This window comes from Portunus trituberculatus, chromosome 8 (assembly GCF_017591435.1).
Source record: "Portunus trituberculatus isolate SZX2019 chromosome 8, ASM1759143v1, whole genome shotgun sequence".
NCBI lineage: Eukaryota > Metazoa > Arthropoda > Malacostraca > Decapoda > Portunidae > Portunus > Portunus trituberculatus.
Window position 1 is genome coordinate 3680001 of NC_059262.1, and position 20000 is coordinate 3700000.

The 20000-nt window shown below is 44.7% G+C and overlaps 2 protein-coding genes across 7 annotated transcripts in view; one reads left to right on the top strand and one right to left on the bottom strand.

The window, feature by feature from the left end:
* Positions 1–8113, top strand: part of LOC123499325 (titin-like) — a 10710-nt gene extending 2597 nt beyond the window's left edge. The window contains exons 3-6 of one of the 3 annotated variants that reach the window (XM_045247197.1): positions 1–1844; positions 2013–2353; positions 2585–7707; positions 8015–8113. The exon at positions 1–1844 is cut by the window's left edge and continues 212 nt beyond it. In XM_045247197.1, coding sequence (XP_045103132.1) covers positions 1–1844; positions 2013–2353; positions 2585–7651 — 7252 coding nt within the window. In that variant the 3' untranslated portion in view covers positions 7652–7707; positions 8015–8113. Of the gene's footprint in view, positions 1845–1996; positions 7708–8014 lie in introns of all 3 variants that reach the window. The other 2 variants (XM_045247175.1, XM_045247186.1) reach the window with 2 other exon arrangements.
* An 8365-nt stretch (positions 8114–16478) lies between these two features.
* Positions 16479–20000, bottom strand: part of LOC123499330 (trichohyalin-like) — a 17731-nt gene continuing 14209 nt past the window's right edge. For 3 of the 4 annotated variants that reach the window (XM_045247219.1, XM_045247224.1, XM_045247210.1), the window contains exons 17-19: positions 19497–19689; positions 18748–18897; positions 16479–18626 (exon numbers count right to left, since the gene is read on the bottom strand). In XM_045247219.1, coding sequence (XP_045103154.1) covers positions 19570–19689 — 120 coding nt within the window. In that variant the 3' untranslated portion in view covers positions 16479–18626; positions 18748–18897; positions 19497–19569. The remainder of the gene's footprint in view (positions 18627–18747; positions 18898–19496; positions 19690–20000) is intronic. The other variant, XM_045247233.1, reaches the window with a different exon arrangement.

Sequence of the window (20000 nt, forward strand, 5' to 3'; positions counted from 1 at the left end):
ACAGAGGGAGAGATTTGCTACTGTTAAACCTTCCATCAATACCTCACCTGCCTCGCCAGCCTCCACGTCAGCTCCCTTGGCTTCTGCGGGTGCTGTGGCCTCCCGTGACACCATCTCGCAAAATGGGTACAGCCAGGCAGACCCGCAAACTCTCGGCAATGCAGGCAGTGCGGTGAGGAATGGTTTGAGTGACTCCACCTTGCAGGAAGACGTGAGGGATGCTTTGGCAGGTGGGCGCCGTCAGGAGTCTGTGCCAGCAGGAGATGCGGCGGTGAATGGAGGGTGTCAGGAGACTTCCCCGGCCACTGCAGAACCCCAGCACAATGGTCACGGCCCCCCAGACACCCAGCCTAATGGACATGAGGCTAGCTTTGTGTCAGACGGTGCCACTGGGTTCTGTTCCAATGCCACGCAGGTAGAAGCCTTCCAGAATGGCCTGACCCACTTGGAAAACGGTCTGCTCAATGGGCACCAACACTCAGAGGACGCCGTTCAGAGTACATATCTCTCAACGACCACCAGCGGCTATGTTTGCTCCAACAGCTCGGTGACAGATGCTTCCAAAGACCTTGCTTACTACTCAGATGCCTTATTGAACGGCCACCACGATGAAGAGGCCCCAGCAGACACACAGCTACCCCAGGACACCACTGCCACCCACACCACACCCCAGCTAAATCCGTGGGATACATTCTCGCGGCCCAGTGAGGATGGTGAAGAGAGGCGAGGCACCCCAGCAAGCACTAGTCACGTTCAGACCTTCTCGTTTGTGGAAGGGAAATCAGAGGCTGGACTCGCCCACCAGACCTGGCATTGCAATGGTCTGGGCTCGTCAGGGGAAGGCAGTGAGATTGAAGACCAGAATTTGTGTGGCCTGACTGGAAATCCTGGTGAGAGGGACACGATTGATGAGCGGAATGACGGATCAGGCTCGGAGGGGTACCACAGCCTGACCAGTCCACCAGAACCCTTACTCTCAGCCCCAGACCATTCAGAGCCTTTGCAGCCCACCCTGGACACCTCAGACCCACCGAGCCCTGTGGAGTTACACCCACAGCACCCTCACCCCAATCCCACAGACTCAGAGGGGTACCACAGTCTGACCCAAGCGGAACCTCTCCAGTCAAATGTAGACACCTCGGAGCCCCTGAACCCCGCAGGGACACATTCCCAGCATCAACACATGAACACACTCACAAAACACACCCCAGAGTCGTCCCTGCCAAGCCCACAGTCCCCCAGCCTGCTCACCACCCAGGACACCAATGGTAACCTCTTCCTGGCTGGTCTTGTGGGGAACATCATCGACACTCGGCCCATAACTGGAAGAGGAGATGAGGACGTGTCGAGCATCAGTGAGTTGAAGACACTTAAAGATGAGGTGGATGAGACGCCGATGAGAAACCAGGAGGATGTGTCTGTGCAAGAGGTGCCTGTAGATGAGAGAGATTTCATGGGCACCCCTGACAGAAGGACTAACACTCAGTTCTTGCTAGATGAAGAGGAAAATGAAGAGGAGGAGAACCCACAGCTACAGAGTCGTGGGGAAGATGTAGCTGGAGGAAGGATAAGAAACCCAGAACCTGCTACTGAGGAACAGGTAGCTACTGAAGGGGAAAGGACGAATTTGGAAGCTACTGAAGAAGAGATGAGGACTGCAGAAGATGTAGCAGGAGGAAGGACGAATCCCAAACCTGAAGAAGAAGAGGTGAGGACTGCAGAAGACGTAGGAGAAGGAAGGACGAATCCCAAACCTACTAAAGAAGAGGTGGGGACTGCAGAAGACGTAGCAGAAGGAAGGACGAATCCCAAACCTGAAGAAGAAGAGGTGAGGACTGCAGAAGGAAGGACGAATCCCAAGCCTGAAGAAGAAGAGGTGGGGACTACAGAAGACGTAGGAGAAGGAAGGACGAATCCCAAGCCTGAAGAAGAAGAGGTGGGGACTGCAGAAGACGTAGGAGAAGGAAGGACGAATCCCAAGCCTGAAGAAGAAGAGGTGGGGACTGCAGAAGACGTAGGAGAAGGAAGGACAAATCCCAAACCTACTAAAGAAGAGATGAGGACTGCAGAAGATGTAGCAGAAGGAAGGACGAATCCCAAACCTACTGAAGAAGAGGTGAGGACTGCAGAAGATGTAGCAGAAGGAAGGACGAATCCCAAACCTGAAGAAGAGGTGAGGACTGCAGAAGATGTAGGAGAAGGAAGGACGAATCCCAAACCTACTAAAGAAGAGGTGGGGACTGCAGAAGATGTAGCAGAAGGAAGGACAAATCCCAAACCTACTAAAGAAGAGGTGGGGACTGCAGAAGATGTAGCAGAAGGAAGGACAAATCCCAAACCTGCTGAAGAAGAGGTGGGGACTGCAGAAGATGTAGCAGAAGGAAGGACGAATCCCAAACCTGAAGAAGAGGTGAGGACTGCAGAAGATGTAGCAGAAGGAAGGACGAATCCCAAACCTGAAGAAGAGGTGAGGACTGCAGAAGATGTAGGAGAAGGAAGGACGAATCCCAAACCTACTAAAGAAGAGGTGGGGACTGCAGAAGATGTAGCAGAAGGAAGGACGAATCCCAAACCTGAAAAAGAGGTGAGGACTGCAGAAGACGTAGCAGAAGGAAGGGTAAGAAATTCCAAGTCTACTGAAGAAGTTAAACCTCCAGAGGAAACGATAACAAATCTTAGACTTACTGAAGAAGAGATGACAAGTGACAGGACAGACAAGACAGAAGAAAGTGCCAGTGACGAAACGGTGCCAGAAGGTGAGGCACTGAAGACCCAGGATGAAACAGAGGAGGAGGAGGAGGATAAAGGAGAGGAGAGGGATGTCAGTGGAGTGAAGGGTGTGACAGGGGAGTGCAGAGCAGCAGATGATGATGCTGAGAGAATGGAGGGTAAAATCGTGGTGACAGTGACCGAGAGTGAGACCAGAGACACTGCAGATGAACATGAGATGAACCGGAGAACGAAAGCAGATGATGTGAATGAAGTGGAGACAAAGAAAGATATAAACATAACAGAAAACGTAACCAGTGTTGTGAAAGAGAAAGAAAACGAGAAAATGAACCACAAACTCAAGAAAATAGAAGACACTGAAGGAAAAGAGACACGGAAAGAGGAGAATGAGATTAAGAAGCATGCAGTGAACATAGAACAAGAAGGTGTGACAAAGAAAGTAGCAGACACAAGCAGGTCTGCTGAAGAGAAGCCCAAGAAGAGAGTAACTTTTGACATTAAGAAAAGAGAAGAGGAGACAGAAGAAGAGGAAGAGGATGATGAAGTACAGAGCTCGATACACAAGGAAGAGGAGACAGAAGAGAAAGTAGAGAGCTTGAGAAAGAGGGAAAGAGAGGAGAATAAGGGAACACAGAACATGATAAAGAAAAAAGAAGAACAAAAGGAGGAACTGGAGAGAAAAAAGAGACAAAGAGAGAAGGAAGAAGAGTCAAGGACCACAGCAAGGACCAAAGCACAGCAGGAGAAACAGGAGATACAGAAAAACAAGCAGGAGGTGAAGAGCACAGGCAGCAGGAAGACACAGGAGACTGACCACCAGGAGGAGAGGCCGAGCAGAAGCAGGAGTCTGACCAAAAAGGCATCCCGGAGCAGCAGCAGCAGGAGTGTGGAGAAGGAGGAGGAAGAGGAGGAGGAGGAGCAGCAGGAGCAGTTGCAGCAGCAGGAGGAGCTTGAGCCTGTCATGTCGAGAAGGATGCGTAGGATGATGAAGAGGGAGAGAAGCAAGAGGCTGGCCAAGGAAATAGCAGACCAGGACAGCAGTAGGCAAGCAGTGCCAGGGCCTGCCGAGAGTGCCACGCCGGCATTAGAGACAGAAACTCATGGCAAGAGGGGCAAGAAGAAGGGTGGGAAGAGAAAGGGTGCCACGCCACAGGTGCAAACCCATCACAGCACACAGAAAACAGAGAAGAACCAGCAAGCAGCAGCCGGGAAGTATAAGACGCCCACTGAGAGCCAGCAAGAGGCCAGAGCAACAGCAGAGAAAGGCAGGGCGCCTACTAACACCCAACAGGAGGCCAAAGGAACGACAGAAAAGAGCAGAGTGTCTACTGAGAGCCAGCAGGAGGCCAAAGGAACAGCAGAGAAGAGCAAGGCGCCTATAAACCAGCAAGAGGCTAAAGAAACGATAGAAAAGAGCAGAGTGCTTACTGAGAGCCAGCAGGAGGCCAAAGGAACAGCGGAGAAGAGGAGGGTGTCTACTAACAACCAGGAGGGTAAGAGCAAGGTGCCCAGTGACACACAGCAGAAGGGTAAGGAAAGGCATAAGGCTGCGGCACAAGCAGGCAAGAAGCAGAAGGGCCGTTCCGCACCCCCAGCAGACCAGCAGGGAACCAGGAGTGCTAGCGAGGAGAAGAACAGCTGGTCGAGTGCCACTAAGGAGCTCGTGGTGAAGGAGACAGTGACCGTGGGGATGATAGTGCCAGCTGATGATGGTGACGAGACAGTGCCAGCTAAGGACAGTGACAGCACGGTGAGCAGTGAGAAGACAGTGCCAGTTGAGATCTGGGAGCAGTCTGAAGTCACTGATGGTCCTGTGAGCAGTAAAGAAGCAGTTCCACCACCACCTACTGAAGAGACAGTCCCATCTGAGCACACTGAAAAGACAGTGCCAGCTGGCGACACTGAAGAGACACTGCCACCACAAATTACTGAAGAGAGAGAGTCGCCAGAGAACATTGAAGAGACAGCGCCAGCTGTGAACAATGAAGAGACAATGCCAGCTGTAAGCAGTGAAGAGACAGTGCCAGCTGTGAACAATGAAGAGACAGTGCCAGCTGTAAGCAGTGAAGAGACGACAGTGCCAGCTATGGACACTGGAGAGACAGTGCCAGCTGTAAGCAGTGAAGAGACAGTGCCAGCTGTGGACACTGGAGAGACAGTACCAGCTGTAAGCAGTGAAGAGACAGTGCCAGCTGTGGACACTGGAGAGACACTAGCAGCTGTGGACACTGAAGAGACAGTGCCAGCTGTGGACACTAAAGAGACAGTGCCAGCTGTGGACACTAAAGAGACACTGGCAGCTGTGGACACTGAAGAGACAGTGCCAGCTGTGGACACTAAAGAGACAGTGCCAGCTGTGGACACTGAAGAGACAGTGCCAGCTGTGGACACTGGAGAGACACTAGCAGCTGTGGACACTGAAGAGACAGTGCCAGCTGTGGACACTAAAGAGACAGTGCCAGCTGTGGACACTGGAGAGACACTGGCAGCTGTGGACACTGAAGAGACAGTGCCAGCTGTGGACACTAAAGAGACAGTGCCAGCTGTGGACACTGGAGAGACACTGGCAGCTGTGGACACTGAAGAGACAGTGCCAGCTGTGGATACTGAAGAGACAGTGCCAGCTGTGGACACTGGAGAGACACTGGCAGCTGTGGACACTAAAGAGACAGTGCCAGCTGTGGACACTGGAGAGACACTGGCAGCTGTGGACACTGGAGAGACACTGGCAGCTGTGGACACTGAAGAGACAGTGCCAGCTGTGGACACTGAAGAGACACTGGCAGCTGTGGACACTGAAGAGACAGTGCCAGCTGTGGATACTGAAGAGACAGTGCCAGCTGTGGACACTGGAGAGACACTGGCAGCTGTGGACACTGAAGAGACAGTGCCAGCTGTGGATACTGAAGAGACAGTGCCGGATGTAAGCAGTGAAGAGACAGTGCCAGCTGTGGACACTGAAGAGACACTGGCAGCTGTGGACACTAAAGAGACACTAGCAGCTGTGGACACTGAAGAGACAGTGCCAGCTGTGGACACTGAAGAGACAGTGCCAGCTGTGGACACTGAAGAGACAGTGCCAGCTGTGGACACTAAAGAGACAGTGCCAGCTGTGGACACTGAAGAGACAGTGCCAGCTGTGGACACTGAAGAGACAGTGCCAGCTGTGGACACTAAAGAGACAGTGCCAGCTGTGGACACTAAAGAGACAGTGCCAGCTGTGGACACTGAAGAGACAGTGCCAGCTGTGGACACTGAAGAGACAGTGCCAGCTGTGGACACTAAAGAGACAGTGCCAGCTGTGGACACTGAAGAGACAGTGCCAGCTGTGGACACTAAAGAGACAGTGCCAGCTGTGGACACTGAAGAGACAGTGTTAGCTGTGGACACTGAAGAGACAGCGCCAGCTGTAAACAGTGAAGAGACAGCGCCAGCTGTAAACAGTGAAGAGACAGTGCCAGCTGAGAGCAGTGAAGAGACAGTGCCAGCTGTGGACAGTGAAGAGATAGTGCCAGCTGTAAGCAGTGAAGAGACAGTGCCAGCTGAGAGCAGTGAAGAGACAATGCCAGCTGTGAGCTGTGAAGAGACAGTGTCAGCTTTTAGCAGTGCAGAAGCAGTGTCAGTTGAGTGTACGGCAGTGCCAGGGCCAGGCATTGCACTGCCGGCAGTGAAAGTTGAGGTGACAATGACAGCCGGCGGGGCATTGAATGTACAGGTGACGCGGGAGGCAGGCTCATCCGCCAGGACACTGCCAATGACCACCGTTCAGTCTTTAGTGCCAGCTGTGAAAACAGTGCCAGCTGGAGAAAAAGTGCCAGCTGGAGAGACAGTTTCAGCTGGAAAGACAGTACCAGCTGGAGAGACAGTGGCAGCTGGAGAGACAGTGGCAGCAAAGGAGACAACGGTAAGAGAAGAGCCGTCAGGAGGTGAGGAAAGACCAGTGTTAGGAGAGACCAGGACCGATGAAGAGACAGCGGCGGTGAAGACAACCCCGAAAAAGAAGAAGAAGAAGAACAGGAAAGACAAATGCAAAGAACGAACGCACACACAGACAGACGGACAAGAGGCGCACACACCCACGCACACACACAAGAGACACGAGGAGAAAGAAGAGAAAACCGAGCAAATTAATACGGCACACACTGAGACAAACACACAGACACACACCCCAAGAAATGTAGGAGAGACAGTGCCAGAGAGTGCCAGTGTGGGCGAGATACAGTTTGTGGAAGAGCCAGAGAAAAATTCTTCCATCTTTAAGTTTGACAGTCTTGCAGAGGAGCTGCAAGTGGTGCAAAGAACGATGCTGAAGAGATGGCTCAGTGTGGAGGAGGAAGATGAGACGAGGAGAGGTGAAAAGGAAGCAAGGAAGGAGATAGACGTGGAGATCAAAACAGAGACAGGAGACGGAGAAGAGGAGAAAATTATTGCCAAGAAAGAAGAGGAAGAAGTAGAAACAAGGAAAGAAGAGAAACAGATCAACAACCTAAAGAGGAAAGACAGAGAACGAGAAGAGGAGGAGGAGGAGGAGGAGAAGGAAGAGAAGAAAGACACAAAACAACAGGAAAATGCACAACAAACGAAGGAAGAGATAGAAAGAGAAGGAGAGGAGAAGAAAGAAGAGAAACAAAAAGAAAAGGAAGAAACGGATATAAAACACCAACAAACTCAAGAAAAACAAGGAAAACAACAACAAAAACAAGACAAACAGGAGACAGAAGAGAAGACCTGCCTGAAGAAGGAAGAAGAGAGGACCTGCCTGAAGGAGAAGCCCAAAGAAGCCTTCAGTATCTCCCCCACACACTTGGAGGCGCTGGTGAGGTGCCTGGGAGCTGCATGTGAGCGCTCGGAGTGGGGCTTCGCGTGGGCGGGGGCGCGAATCCCCTGGGGCGGGCGATGCACGGGGCCCTTGATGCCTTGACGCCGTTGCAGTTTCGTTCAGCAGAGCAAATTACTTCTGCTGTTCAGAATTTGAAGGTAAGAGAGAGAGAGAGAGAGACAGACAGACAGACAGACAGACAGACAGACAGTGTGTGTGTGTGTGTGTGTGTGTGTGTGTGTGTGTGTGTGTGTGTGTGTCTCTGTCTGCATGTATATTTGAACTCACAAACTTCCTCCTCCTCCTCCTCCTCCTCCTCCTCCTCCTCCTCCTCCTCCTCCTCCTCCTCCTCCTCTTCCTCTTCCTCTTCCTCTTCCTCTTCCTCCTCCTCCTCCTCCTCCTCCTCCTCCTCCTATTTACATCCAAACTCACTAATCTCCTCTTTTCCTCTTCCTCCTCCTCCAGGCGGCGCTGCAGGAGGGTGAGTGCCACAGCAAAAGGAAGGTGCCAGTGGATGAGTGTCTGCTGTACTTGCTGACTCGCCTGCACCAGAACCTGCTTCAAGTGAGTGAGTGTGTGTGTGTGTGTGTGTGTGTCCTTTTTATTTATTTATTATTTTTTTTCCTTCGTTTTGTCTTTCATTTTTTTCACTTAATTTGTTTTTCTTTGTTTTTTTGTAACTTTCATTCTTCCATCCTCTCTCTCTCTCTCTCTCTCTCTCTCTCTCTCTCTCTCTCTCTCTCTCTCTCTCTCTCTCTCTCTCTCTCTCTCTCTCTCTCTCTCTCTCTCTCTCTCTCTCATACTTTTCCCTCCTTCCCTCCTTCAGACCAGCACGGGCCACACCTTCGGATCACCACGTTCCTCTGAGGTGATGTCGGTGTTCAAGGGCGTAGAGGAGTGCCGATTTGTGTGTGAGAGGAAGGGTTTGGCTGTCTCCCGCTCCAGAGGCCCCTTCCTCGTGTACGGCCTCATAGTGCCTCCTTCAGGAACCCATGATGATCTGTGCCTGCAGGTAATGGATACAGAAATAGGTTTAGAAAGGTGACCACAGCAAAACTTTTAATTCACTACCACCACCACCACCACCACCACCACCACCAGTTATAGGAAGATTTGAAAGGTATGCTCCATTAATTTTTTTTCTATAAGAGGTTCCAAATGGTAGTGGTGGTGGTGGTGAGTTAAAATAGATTGAAACTTGAAACACACACACTCGAAACTTGAAACACACACACTGAAACTTGAAACACACACACGAAACTTGAAACACACACACGAAACTTGAAACACACATACTCGAAACTTGAAACACACACACTCGAAACTTGAAACACACATACTCGAAACTTGAAACACACACACACGAAACTTGAAACACACACACACGAAACTTGAAACACACACACTCGAAACTTGAAACACACACACTCGAAACTTGAAACACACACACTCGAAACTTGAAACACACACACTCAAAACTTGAAACACACACACAAAACTTGAAACATACACACTCGAAACTTGAAACACACACACAAAACTTGAAACATACACGAAACTTGAAACACATGAAACTTGAAACACACACGAAATTTGAAACACACACACACACACACACACACACACACACACACACACACACACACACACACACACACACACACACACACACACACACACACACACACACACACACACACACACACTCTCTCTCTCTCTCTCTCTCTCTCTCTCTCTCTCTCTCTCTCTCTCTCTCTCTCTCTCTCTCTCTCTCTCTCTCTCTCTCACATACGTATTTACTTTAATCTCCTTCCTCCTACAGCGTCTCCTACTGCAGCGTTCCCAGGGTCCACAAGTGAAGTGGGAGTGTCCTCTGTGCCGCACCCAACACACCTGTCTCTGTAGCACACACCTGGCGCGCCCCCCGAAGGTCCTCATCTTATACCTGTGCCCGTGAGTGACTGCTAGAGGAGGAGGAGGAGGAGGAGGAGGAGAGGAAAATGAAAGACGAGGCAGGGAAGAAGAAAGAAGTGGAGAAGGAGGAAGAGAGGAGAATTGGGAGAGAAGGGAATGACAGAGGAAAGGAAGGGAAGGAGGAGGAGGAGGAGGAGGAGGTGGTGGTGGTGGTGGTGGACTGAAGGAAAGGAGGAGGATTGTGAGGGAGGGAAGTGAATGAGGAGGATGTTAAGGGAAGGATTGGGTGGATGAAGGGAATGGAAGAGGAGGATAAATGGAAGGAATAGAGAAAAGATTGGAAAATGTTGGTTAATTGTTGTTGTTGTTGTTGTTGTTGTTGTTAATTATTATTATTATTATTATTATTATTATTATTATTATTATTATTATTGTTATTGTTACTAATTCTCTCTCTCTCTCTCTCTCCTCTCCTCTCCTCTCCTCTCCTCCTCCCACAGACACCAAGAAGTATGGCCACCTCCCTCCCCCAGCTCAGTCTCCCCCAACACATCCCAGCCACACCCTCCCCTCTGTTCTCCCCATCCCACTCCGCCTCCTCCTCCCAAACTCACTCCCCCTACTCCTCCCCTTCCTCCTCTCCTTCCTCCTCCCCTTCCTCTCCCTCCACCTCCCCCCACGCCTCCTCCTGCTTCCCTCCAGTGGCCCAGAGGAAGAGGAGGGGGAGGAAGGGCGCGCTGACCCCCTCTCTGTGTGAACATTTGGACCTAACTCCCCTTCTTATGCCCGGAAGTAACAGGTGAGTGTGTGTGTGTGTGTGTGTGTGTGTGTGTGTGTGTGTGTGTGTGTGTGTGTGTGTGTGTGTGTGTGTGTTGTGTTGTGTTGTGTTGTGTTGTGTTGTGTTGTGTTTGGTCTCTCTCTCTCTCTCTCTCTCTCTCTCTCTCTCTCTCTCTCTCTCTCTCTCTCTCTCTCTCTCTCTCTCTCTTCTTTCTTTTTCTTTCTTTCTTTCTTTCTTTCTTTCTTTCTTTCTTTCCTTCCTTCCTTCCTTCCTTTCTTTCTTTCTTTTTTTCTTTTTATCTTTCTTCTTCACTCACTCACCCACCCACCCACCCACCCACCCACCCACTTCTTCACCGCCTTCTGCAGGAGAACCCAGTACACCCTGAAGAGTGTGGTGAACTGCCTCGGGGCTGAGTATACCTCGGGAGGGGATGCCTCGCCCCTCGCTTACGTGAGGCACTCCAGTGGGTCGTGGTGGCGGTATCCTGGAGGAGGCGCTGTAGCAGAGAAGACGAGTAGGCGCGATGTTGTGTCTGAGGGAGGTCACCGCGCCAGGCTGCTCTTCTACCAGGCCACTGAGGACTCGCAGACAAGCTAGGGTACGGTGTGGGGTGTTTTGGGGATATTTTGGTGCGTTTTAGGGATGTTTGGTGTGTTTTGGAGGTGTTTAGGGTAAGATTTGGGGTGTTTTGGGTAAGATTTGGGGTGTTTTTGGTGTGTTTTGGTTAAGATTTGGGGTGTTTTGGTGTTTTCAGGTGTTTTGGATGAGATTTGGGGTGTTTGGTATGTTTTGGTGGGTTACAGGAATGTTTTTTTGGGTGTTTTGGGATGTTTTAGTGTTTTAGCGGTGTTTGGGTATGTTTTGGGGTGTTTAGAGATGTTTTGGAGTGGTTTTAGGGATGCTGTAGTGTTTGAGGTACAATGTGAGGTGTTTTGGTGTGTTTTATGGACGTTTTGGGGTGTTAGGAATGCTTTGGGATGTTTGGGGGATGTTTGAAATGTTTTTTGGATGTTTTGGGTAAGATGTGAGGTGTTTTGGGTACGTTTTAGGGATGTTTGGGGTTATTTATGTGTGTTTTAGGGATGTTTTGGTACGTTTTGGAGTATTTTTGGTATGTTTAGAGATGTTTTGGGGTGTTCTGGGCACGATGTGGGGTGATTTAGGGATGTTTTGATTTTCTAGGCAAGTTTTGTGGCTGTTTTGGGAATTTTTTAGGGTTTTAGGGATGTTTTAGGGTGTAAGGGGCTATTTTGGTTTTAGGGATGTTTTTTGGAGTGTTTCAGTGTGTCTAAAGCTTGTTTTGGGGATGTTTTGATGTTTTTAGGGATGTTTTTGGAGTGTTTCAGGTATTTAAAGCTTTTTTCATGTGTTTTGAAGCTTTTAGGGATGTTTTTTTTTAGTGTTTCAGGGTATATAAGCTTTTTGGGGTGTTTTGATGCTTTTAGGGATGTTTTTTGAGCTTTTCAGGTGTATAAATAGTTTTTGTGGTGTTTTGGTGGTTTTAGGGATGTTTAGGTTTCATGTAGGGGAGTTTTGTGTGGTTTGGGGATGCTTCAGGGATGTTTTGGGGGTTTCAGGGATGTTTTAGGATGTTTTGTCAGGGTTAGTAGATGTTTTAGTCTAAGATAGGGATAGTTTTGTGAGTTTTGGAGTGTTTGGGTGAGATGTGTCGATGTTTGAGTGCGTTTGCGTGTGTTTTGTTTGGTTTTGTGTGTGAGAGAGAGAGAGAGAGAGGAAGGGAAGGATAATGTCTATATATTTACGAGATTTTTTTTTTTTTTAATACGAGAATTGTTTTTTTTTTTTTTTTAATGTGTTTTATTAATTCATCTGTTTATTTGTTTATAGGAGAAGTGTGTTTCTTTTTATTTACGAAGACTATTTACGATTAATTTTATGTACTTCTTTTTATGTATGAGAAAGATTTTATTTTTATTTTTGTTATTATTGTTTTTCATTTTGTAGGAAAGGACGTACATTTAGCTAACTTCAAGATGGCTGTACGTCTTTCAAAATTGACACGAAGGATTCTTTTATATGCTTTTTTCTTTTCGCAGTAAGGATTTAGATTTATTTATTCTTTTATTTATTTATTCATTTGCAGGAAAGAATATACATTTACCTAGTTAATCACAAGAAGGGTGTACATTTTTCAAAATTAACAAGAAGGGCTCTTTTTTATATACTTTTTTTTTTTTTATTTATTTACAAGAAGGATTTATTGTTATTTTTATCATTTATCATTTGCAGGAAAGAACGTGCACATAGTTAATCCCAAGAAGGGTGTACATGTTGTGTAGTTGTAGGACAAATGAGTGGAAAGGTGGTAAGGAGACCAAGGCTGGGTTAGAATACTTTATTGTCTAACATTTCGACCTGGAGGCCTTCACAGAGAATGACAGACAATGCATTACAGGTTTGTCTGGCATTCTCTCTGAAGGCCTCCTATAAAGTATTGTGAACCAGCCTGGGTTTCCTTACCACCTTTCCGAGGGTGTACATCTTTCAAAATTGACAGGAAGGATTCTTTTCATATACTTTTTAATTTGAGAGGACTTATTTTTATTTTCTTATTTTCTTCATTTTTCAGGGTAGGATATACATTTAGTTAATGACAAGAAGGGTGTACATCTTTCAAAATTGACAGGAAGGATTCTTTTCATATACTTTTTAATTTGAGAGAAGGACTTATTTTCATTTTACTACTATTTTCTTTCATTTTCAGGGAAGGATGTACATTTAGTTAATGACAAGAAGGGTGTACATCTTTCAAATATTGACAAGAAGAGTGTACATCTTGTCAGTGCGCAAGTTTCTATATATCCTAGCTAAGCATTCTATTTTGCAAGACGCATGTACCTGATATAAACATTGTATTGTGATCTAACCCCAATGACTACTACTACTAGCATTATATATCGATGTACTTGTAGCGTTAAGGAAGATCAGCAGCATTCCATTACTATCGCCTGAAGTGTGGGCGTATTGGCTACTCTCATTATCTGCTTTGTAGTTTTTATATACGATAATTTGAATCTATGTACGAGAGTTTTTTGTTTGGTATGTATATTGCTTCATTCCACAAGTGATCTTAATAACTTAGATACTTAGACTAGATTTTTTATATTTTCTCGTCTTAAAAGTTTTTCAAAGGTTAGATTTTCATATTTATGTCTCATAATTTTGAAAGATCTTTAAGAGTTACCATTAAGGATGTTTTTTGTAATATATTTTCTTGGTAGAGTGTTTACAATTTTTGGTTTGATACGTATTATTTTTTTATGCTCCGGAAAAAAAAAAAAACATTTCAATACATTTTTCTTCATAGTATGGTGCATAATATTTAGCCGTGTGATCTCTTCAAGCTAATTACTTTTTTTTTTATTCTTTTTTTTCTATTCACTATTATTTCCTTGTTTAAGTTTGACGTTCGCACACTTCATCACCGAGTGTGGTACGTGAGTGCGTGCGTTAGTCGTGCTGCACACCGTTGTCATGCACGTAAGGCACGACGGATTCATTTCCTGCGATGTGATCTCTTCAAATGTCAACTGTTTCCTTTCCGTTACCAGTGTTGCTTCGTGGACAGATGATGTTTTGTTGTTTTGATTCAGTATTGCTTCGTTTCCACACACATTTATCAGTGAGAAGTTCAGAATTTATGCATTATTTGTACATCGCTCTAATGTATATAAGATAACGCGTGGTGCGGACAGGAAGTCAACCTGACCTTCATAGTTTTACACGTTCCGCGGTGTTACCCTCCACTTGCCAGCAGGCGGCGGTGGGCGGGAAGCTGTACAGATTTTCAAGAGTGTTTTCATGACAGCACTGTTTACTTAAGCGTTCAGCACTGTTAGTAAAATACCTCTCAGAACACGTCAAACCATATCCTCAACTACTAAAGACAGGAGAGACAGCACACGTGTTAAAAAGAAACATTTGTCTGTCTTGTCTAGGGTGTCTTCACGCTATAGATGCCTTGCCAAGCTTTCTGCAGTGTTAGTAAATGAAGTACCTCTCAGAACACGTCAAACCATATCCTTAACTACCAAAGAGACAGGAGAGAACGAACGTGTTAAAAAGAGACGTTTGTGTGTCGTGTCTTGGTTGTCTAACGCTACGGATGACTTGCCAAGCTTTCTGCAGTGTCAGTAAAGGAAACACACCTCAGAACACGTCAAACCATATCCATAGCTACTAAAAAGACAGGAGAAACAGCGCACATGTTATAATCAAACGTTTGGCTGTCCTGTCGCTACGGATTTGCTTCTTAAATGGCGATAAAATAGAGAAAGATTGTTGAGGGAAGAGAAGAAAGAGTTTTTCCTTTCTAAAATACAATGATGATGGAATAAATATTGTAGAGGGAAGAAAAAGGAAGAGATTTAAGTACAGGGAAATAGGGAAAAGAATAAAGGAAAGAAACATTACAAAATCTTTCTGCATCGTCATTCCAGGAAACACCCTTGAGAACACGTCACTTCATGGGTTTACCCGTTAAAAAAAAAAAAAAAAAAGAGATGACTAAATAAAATAATAAAAAAAATGAGTAAAAATATAAAGAAGAAAGAATAAAGACGGAACATTCGGAGTAAAAGAAAGGAATAATAGATAAAGAAATGAAAGAAGGAAAATAAAAAAACATCAAATTATGAGTTTAGCCATTAAAAGAAAAAAAAAACACGTATTTTTGACATGATTCATAGTAAAAGATAAATGAAAAAAATAAGAAACGAAAAGGTCAGTTTGTGTGTTTAGCCATTAAAGAAAGAAGAAAAAAATAGAACATATTTTAGCATGACTCAGCGTTGAAAGGAATAAATGATAAATAAAACAAGTTAGAAAAAAAAAGTCAGTTACCGTAGCCATTAAAAAGAAAACGGAGAGAACACGGATTTTGAAATGATTTAGTGAAAAATAAGTAAATAAATGAAAATAGATAAATAAATAGAAAGAGAAAGGAAAAAAAAGTAGAAATGACAAACTGAAAAATAAAAAGATATGTAAAAGATTAAAATGAGATAGAAAAAAAAAACTGATCTTAACCATTTTAAATCTTCACAGCACTGAAAGAAAAATTATTATTATTATTATTATTATTATTATTATTATTATTATACAAACATTAATAGGAAAACTTAACACAAAAAAATCACACTAAATTAAAATATATTGAAATAGAAACAGTTCAACTCGTAGACTAACTTAACCCAACGTACGATAACAAGAGGTGGTTGGTACGAGAGCTGCGTGTATATAAGGAACGTTTAAGGGTATGAAGGTCAGTCTGCCACGCGCGGTGCTCAAGGTGACATGTCGCTGCTGTGTCTCGGTGACTCATTGCTACTTGCTGTGATGGTTCAGGTGATTAGGAAGCTGTGTGTGTGTGCGTGTGTGTGTGTGAGAGAGAGAGAGAAGGAATAACTGAAGAAAGATAAAAAAAAAAAAAGAGGTTATAGAAGAGAGGGAAATAGAGAAAAGAACTAGAAAAAGGAAAAATAGACAAAAAAAGAATAAAATGTGTGAAAGGAAGAGAGTGAAAGACACACACACACACACACACACACACACACACACACACACACACACACACACACACACACACACACACACACACTTCCATGTATATTATGTGTATTATATTACGTAAAAAAAAATAATAATAAGGAAATATATTGTCTTTAATTCAGTATTTACTCAATTGTCTTTAGCAAAATGAAAATTGTATCATGAAAAACAAAAAAAAAGTAAAAAAAAAAAAGTTACGTTTAATTACTGTCGAGTCTAAGGCATATTTCTCTCTCTCTCTCTCTCTCTCTCTCTCTCTCTCTCTCTCTCTCTCTCTCTCTCTCTCTCTCTCTCTCTCTCTCTCAAAATACCTCGCTACCGTTATTATTATTATTATTGTTTATTTTTTCTACGTCCTCGCCTTTCAATTAGTGAATGAAATCTATAAGAAGACAGTGACGTGTAAAACAGTGTATATCGCCATGGTGATAGTAGTGACATTGTTATTACCATTATTATTACCATTATTATTATCATTAGCATCATTATTACCGTCATTAGTACCGTCGTTATTACCATGAGTCAGTTGTATAAGTATGTTGTATGATTTCATTTCAAGTTTGGTTCTAAGTAAAAATTTTTCGCTCATGTGTGTGTTTGTTCTTACCCCGAGAGAGAGACAGACAGACAGACAGACAGACAGGTTGACAAAGAAGTATGAGATCTATATTATTTCTTTATTTTTAACATTTATCATCTTAAAAAATACAACATTTATTTAAACATTTCTTTTCATTTATCTTGGCAACATTTTAGTAAACCTGGTAATATTTCTTCACAAACATCTAAACATTTATCTCTTAGAAAAAAAACATGTCAACTTCATCTATCATTATAAATTTCCCTATTATAAAATATCTTAAGAACTAGTGCTTTATTATCATTATTATTATTATTATTATTATTATTATTATTATTATTATTATTATTATATGTTGGTTAATTGATTCAGAAAGGTAATGCTGATGAAATGATTAATGCAGACTCGAATGCAAGATGTGATTCAGTAAGGCAATGCACTCTTCCTAACTCTGCACTGTCATTTCCATCCACTATTTTCATCTTTCATCTTGCCTGCTCTTCCTCACTTCCTCTCTCTTTTCCTCCTTACTCTCCTCCCTCTCCTTAAGCCTGCACCATCACACTACCCCTATTTTTCTATCCTCTCCTCTCATCATCCTTTTCATCCACTATTTTCACCTTTCATCTTGCTTAATTTTCCTCACTTCCTCTCTCTTTCCTATCATTCTCATTCCCTCCCTTTTTTTTTTCCACTCTCCTTGCTCGATACCGTCTCTCATCCACACACTATCACATTCTGTCTTGTCTCCACTTCTTTGTATCTCTCTCCTCCCATCACCATTGGAAACACTCACAATCAATCCCCTTCAGCCTCTCCTTAAAAAATAGTGTATAACATGTGGAGGAAGAGAAAGTAAGAGGAGGAAGTTGGATGGAGAGAGAAGAATGAAATGATTGTGGAGGAAGAGAGAAAGTGAGCGGAGGAACTAAATGGACAGAGAACAGTAAAAAGATTGTGGAGGAAGAGAAGAAGTCAGAGAGAGAAGAATGAAAAGATTGTGGAGGAAAAGAGAGAGTTAGCGGAGGAACTTGATGGACAGACAGAGAAGAATAAAAAGATAAGGAACATGAGGGAAGCGCCAATACAAAGGACAAGGTTTCTGAGCCACACCTGACATGGGACGAAATATTTAATGCATACTCGAATGTCAACATGTTCACTGCGGTGTTACATCTCTGCAAACTGAAGCAACACAGTGCCTCTCTTCAAACTTAGACTAAACAAAGAAATATACAATAGCTAGTCCCGTAATTATAAAAAAATGTGAGAACAAAAAATCGAGAAGACTTAGCATAGAGGAAAGATTAGTGTAAGATTTAAGTCTATAAACGAAAGGGATAAAAAAAAGATAGAAAACAGTAAAAGAAAGAAAGAAAACGTAGAAAATCAGGAAATGAAATATAAAGCAAACATAAATTCTAACATTAACAAACAAATATACAAAAATATCTGCTCTTATAGAAAAAAAGGGAAAAAAAAATTAAACTTACAAAATATTTCATGCAAGAAATATTAACCAACAATTGAAATAAAAACTGTTCATCTCTCTCCTCTCTCTCTCTCCTCTCCTCTCCCTCTCCCTCTCCCTCTCCCTCTCCCTGGTGTAGGCAAAAAACTTAAACATTAAAACATTTCTTGTAAAAATATAACCAGCGATTGAAATAAAAACTCTCTCTCTCTCTCTCTCTCTCTCTCTCTCTCTCTCTCTCTCTCTCTCTCTCTCACTGGTGCAAAAAAAAAAGAAAAAGAAAAAAATATATAAGTAAATAAATAAAATAACCAGCGATTGAAATAAAAGGGTCAGTTAGCTCTCCATTTCCCTCTCACTCTCACTCTCCCTCTCACTCTCACTCTCACTCTCACTCTCACTCTCATTGGTGCAAAAAAAAAAAAAAAAAAAAAACCAGCTATTGAAATAAAAGGGTCAGTTTGCTCTCCCTTTCCCTCTCACTCTCACTCTCACTCACTCTCACTCCTCACTCTCACTCTCCCTCTCACTGGCGCATGGTGTACAAAAAGACTTCTATTTCATACAAACAAATTAACCAGTGATTGAAATATAGTCAGCTCTCCCTCTCCCTCTCTCCCTCTCCCTCTCCCTCTCCCTCTCACTGGTGCGTGGTGTAGGCCGGGGTGTAGTTGTCCTGCCTCGGTGGGGACACATGGTTGTATTTCTGGCTGTAGGGCACGGGGGGCGGTGGTCCTGAGGGGCGCCATGGCTGGGGGGCCTGGTACATAGATACACAGACAGACAGACAGACAGACGGGAAAGAAATGTTATGTGGGTTAGTTTAGTCTCTCTCTCTCTCTCTCTCTCTCTCTCTCTCTCTCTCTCTCTCTGCGACCCACCTGCCTGACGGGATATCTCTGTTGCTGCTGCTGCTGCTGATTCTGCTGACCACTGCTGAGTCTGTTCACCTCCTGACGCAGCTCACTGATGGTCTGCTGACTCGCCGCCTCCCTCTGCTCGTGTTCCTTGTCCTTCTCCTGCTGCTGTGTCTGTGGGGAAGGAGGCGCTGAAGGAGGCGGTGAAGGAGGCGGTGAAGGAGGTGGTGAAGGAGGTGGTGAAGGAGGCGGTGAAGGAGGCGGTGAAGGAGGCGGTGAAGGAGGTGGTGAAGGAGGCGGTGAAGGAGGCAATGGGATGAAGGAGAGACATAGTAGTGGTGAAGGACTGGAGGAAGAGGCTGAAGGAAGGGGTGGTGGTGGTGGTGGCTGGGATGAAGGTAGTGGTGGTGGTGATGGAGTGGAGGAGAAGGAAGGAGTGGTGGTGGTGATGGGGAAGGAGTAGAGACTGAAGGAACGGGTGGTGGTGGTGGTGGTGGTGATGAAGGAAGGGTTAGTGATGGTGGTAGTGGTGGTGAAGTAAGTGTGGTGGTGAAGAAGTAAAGAATGAAGGAAGGTGGTGGTGGTGGTGGTGGTGATGAAGGATTGGGCTGGGATGAAGGAAGGACGTGGTGGTGGTGATGATGGTGTAGGAGAGATAGAAGAGGCTGTGGAGAAGAGAAGGAAGTGGAGTGGTGGAGTTTTATATGTGGAGCAATGAATGGTATATGCTCTCTCTCTCTCTCTCTCTCTCTCTCTCTCTCTCTCTCTCTGACCTGCCAGGAGTAAAAGTTTGCATAGTTTTTCTTGAGTTCCTCAGAGAGCTGGTCAATCTTTCTGTTCAAAGCTTCAGTGATCAGCTGGCTCGAGTACTCCTTCTCTCGGAGCTCCTCTATTTTGTTGTTGTTGCTGTTGTTGTTCGCTTGTTGTCTCTGCTCCTGGTGGTGGTGGTGGTGGTGGTAAGGCCTGCTGTGTGTGTGTGTGTGTGTGTGTGTGTGCGGAGAGAGGAAAAGAGGAAAGAAAGAGTGTTATTATTTTATTATTATTATTATTATTATTATTATTATTATTATTATTATTATCATTATTAGAATTTGTGATATTGCTGTTGTTATTGTTATTGCTACTACAACAACAGCAACAACAACAACAACAACAACTATTACTACTACTACTACTACTACTACTACTACTATTTTTATCACCTTTTGTATCTTCTACTCCTCCTCCTCCTCCTCCTCCTCCTCCTCCTCCTCCTCATGCATATTTCCTCTTCCATT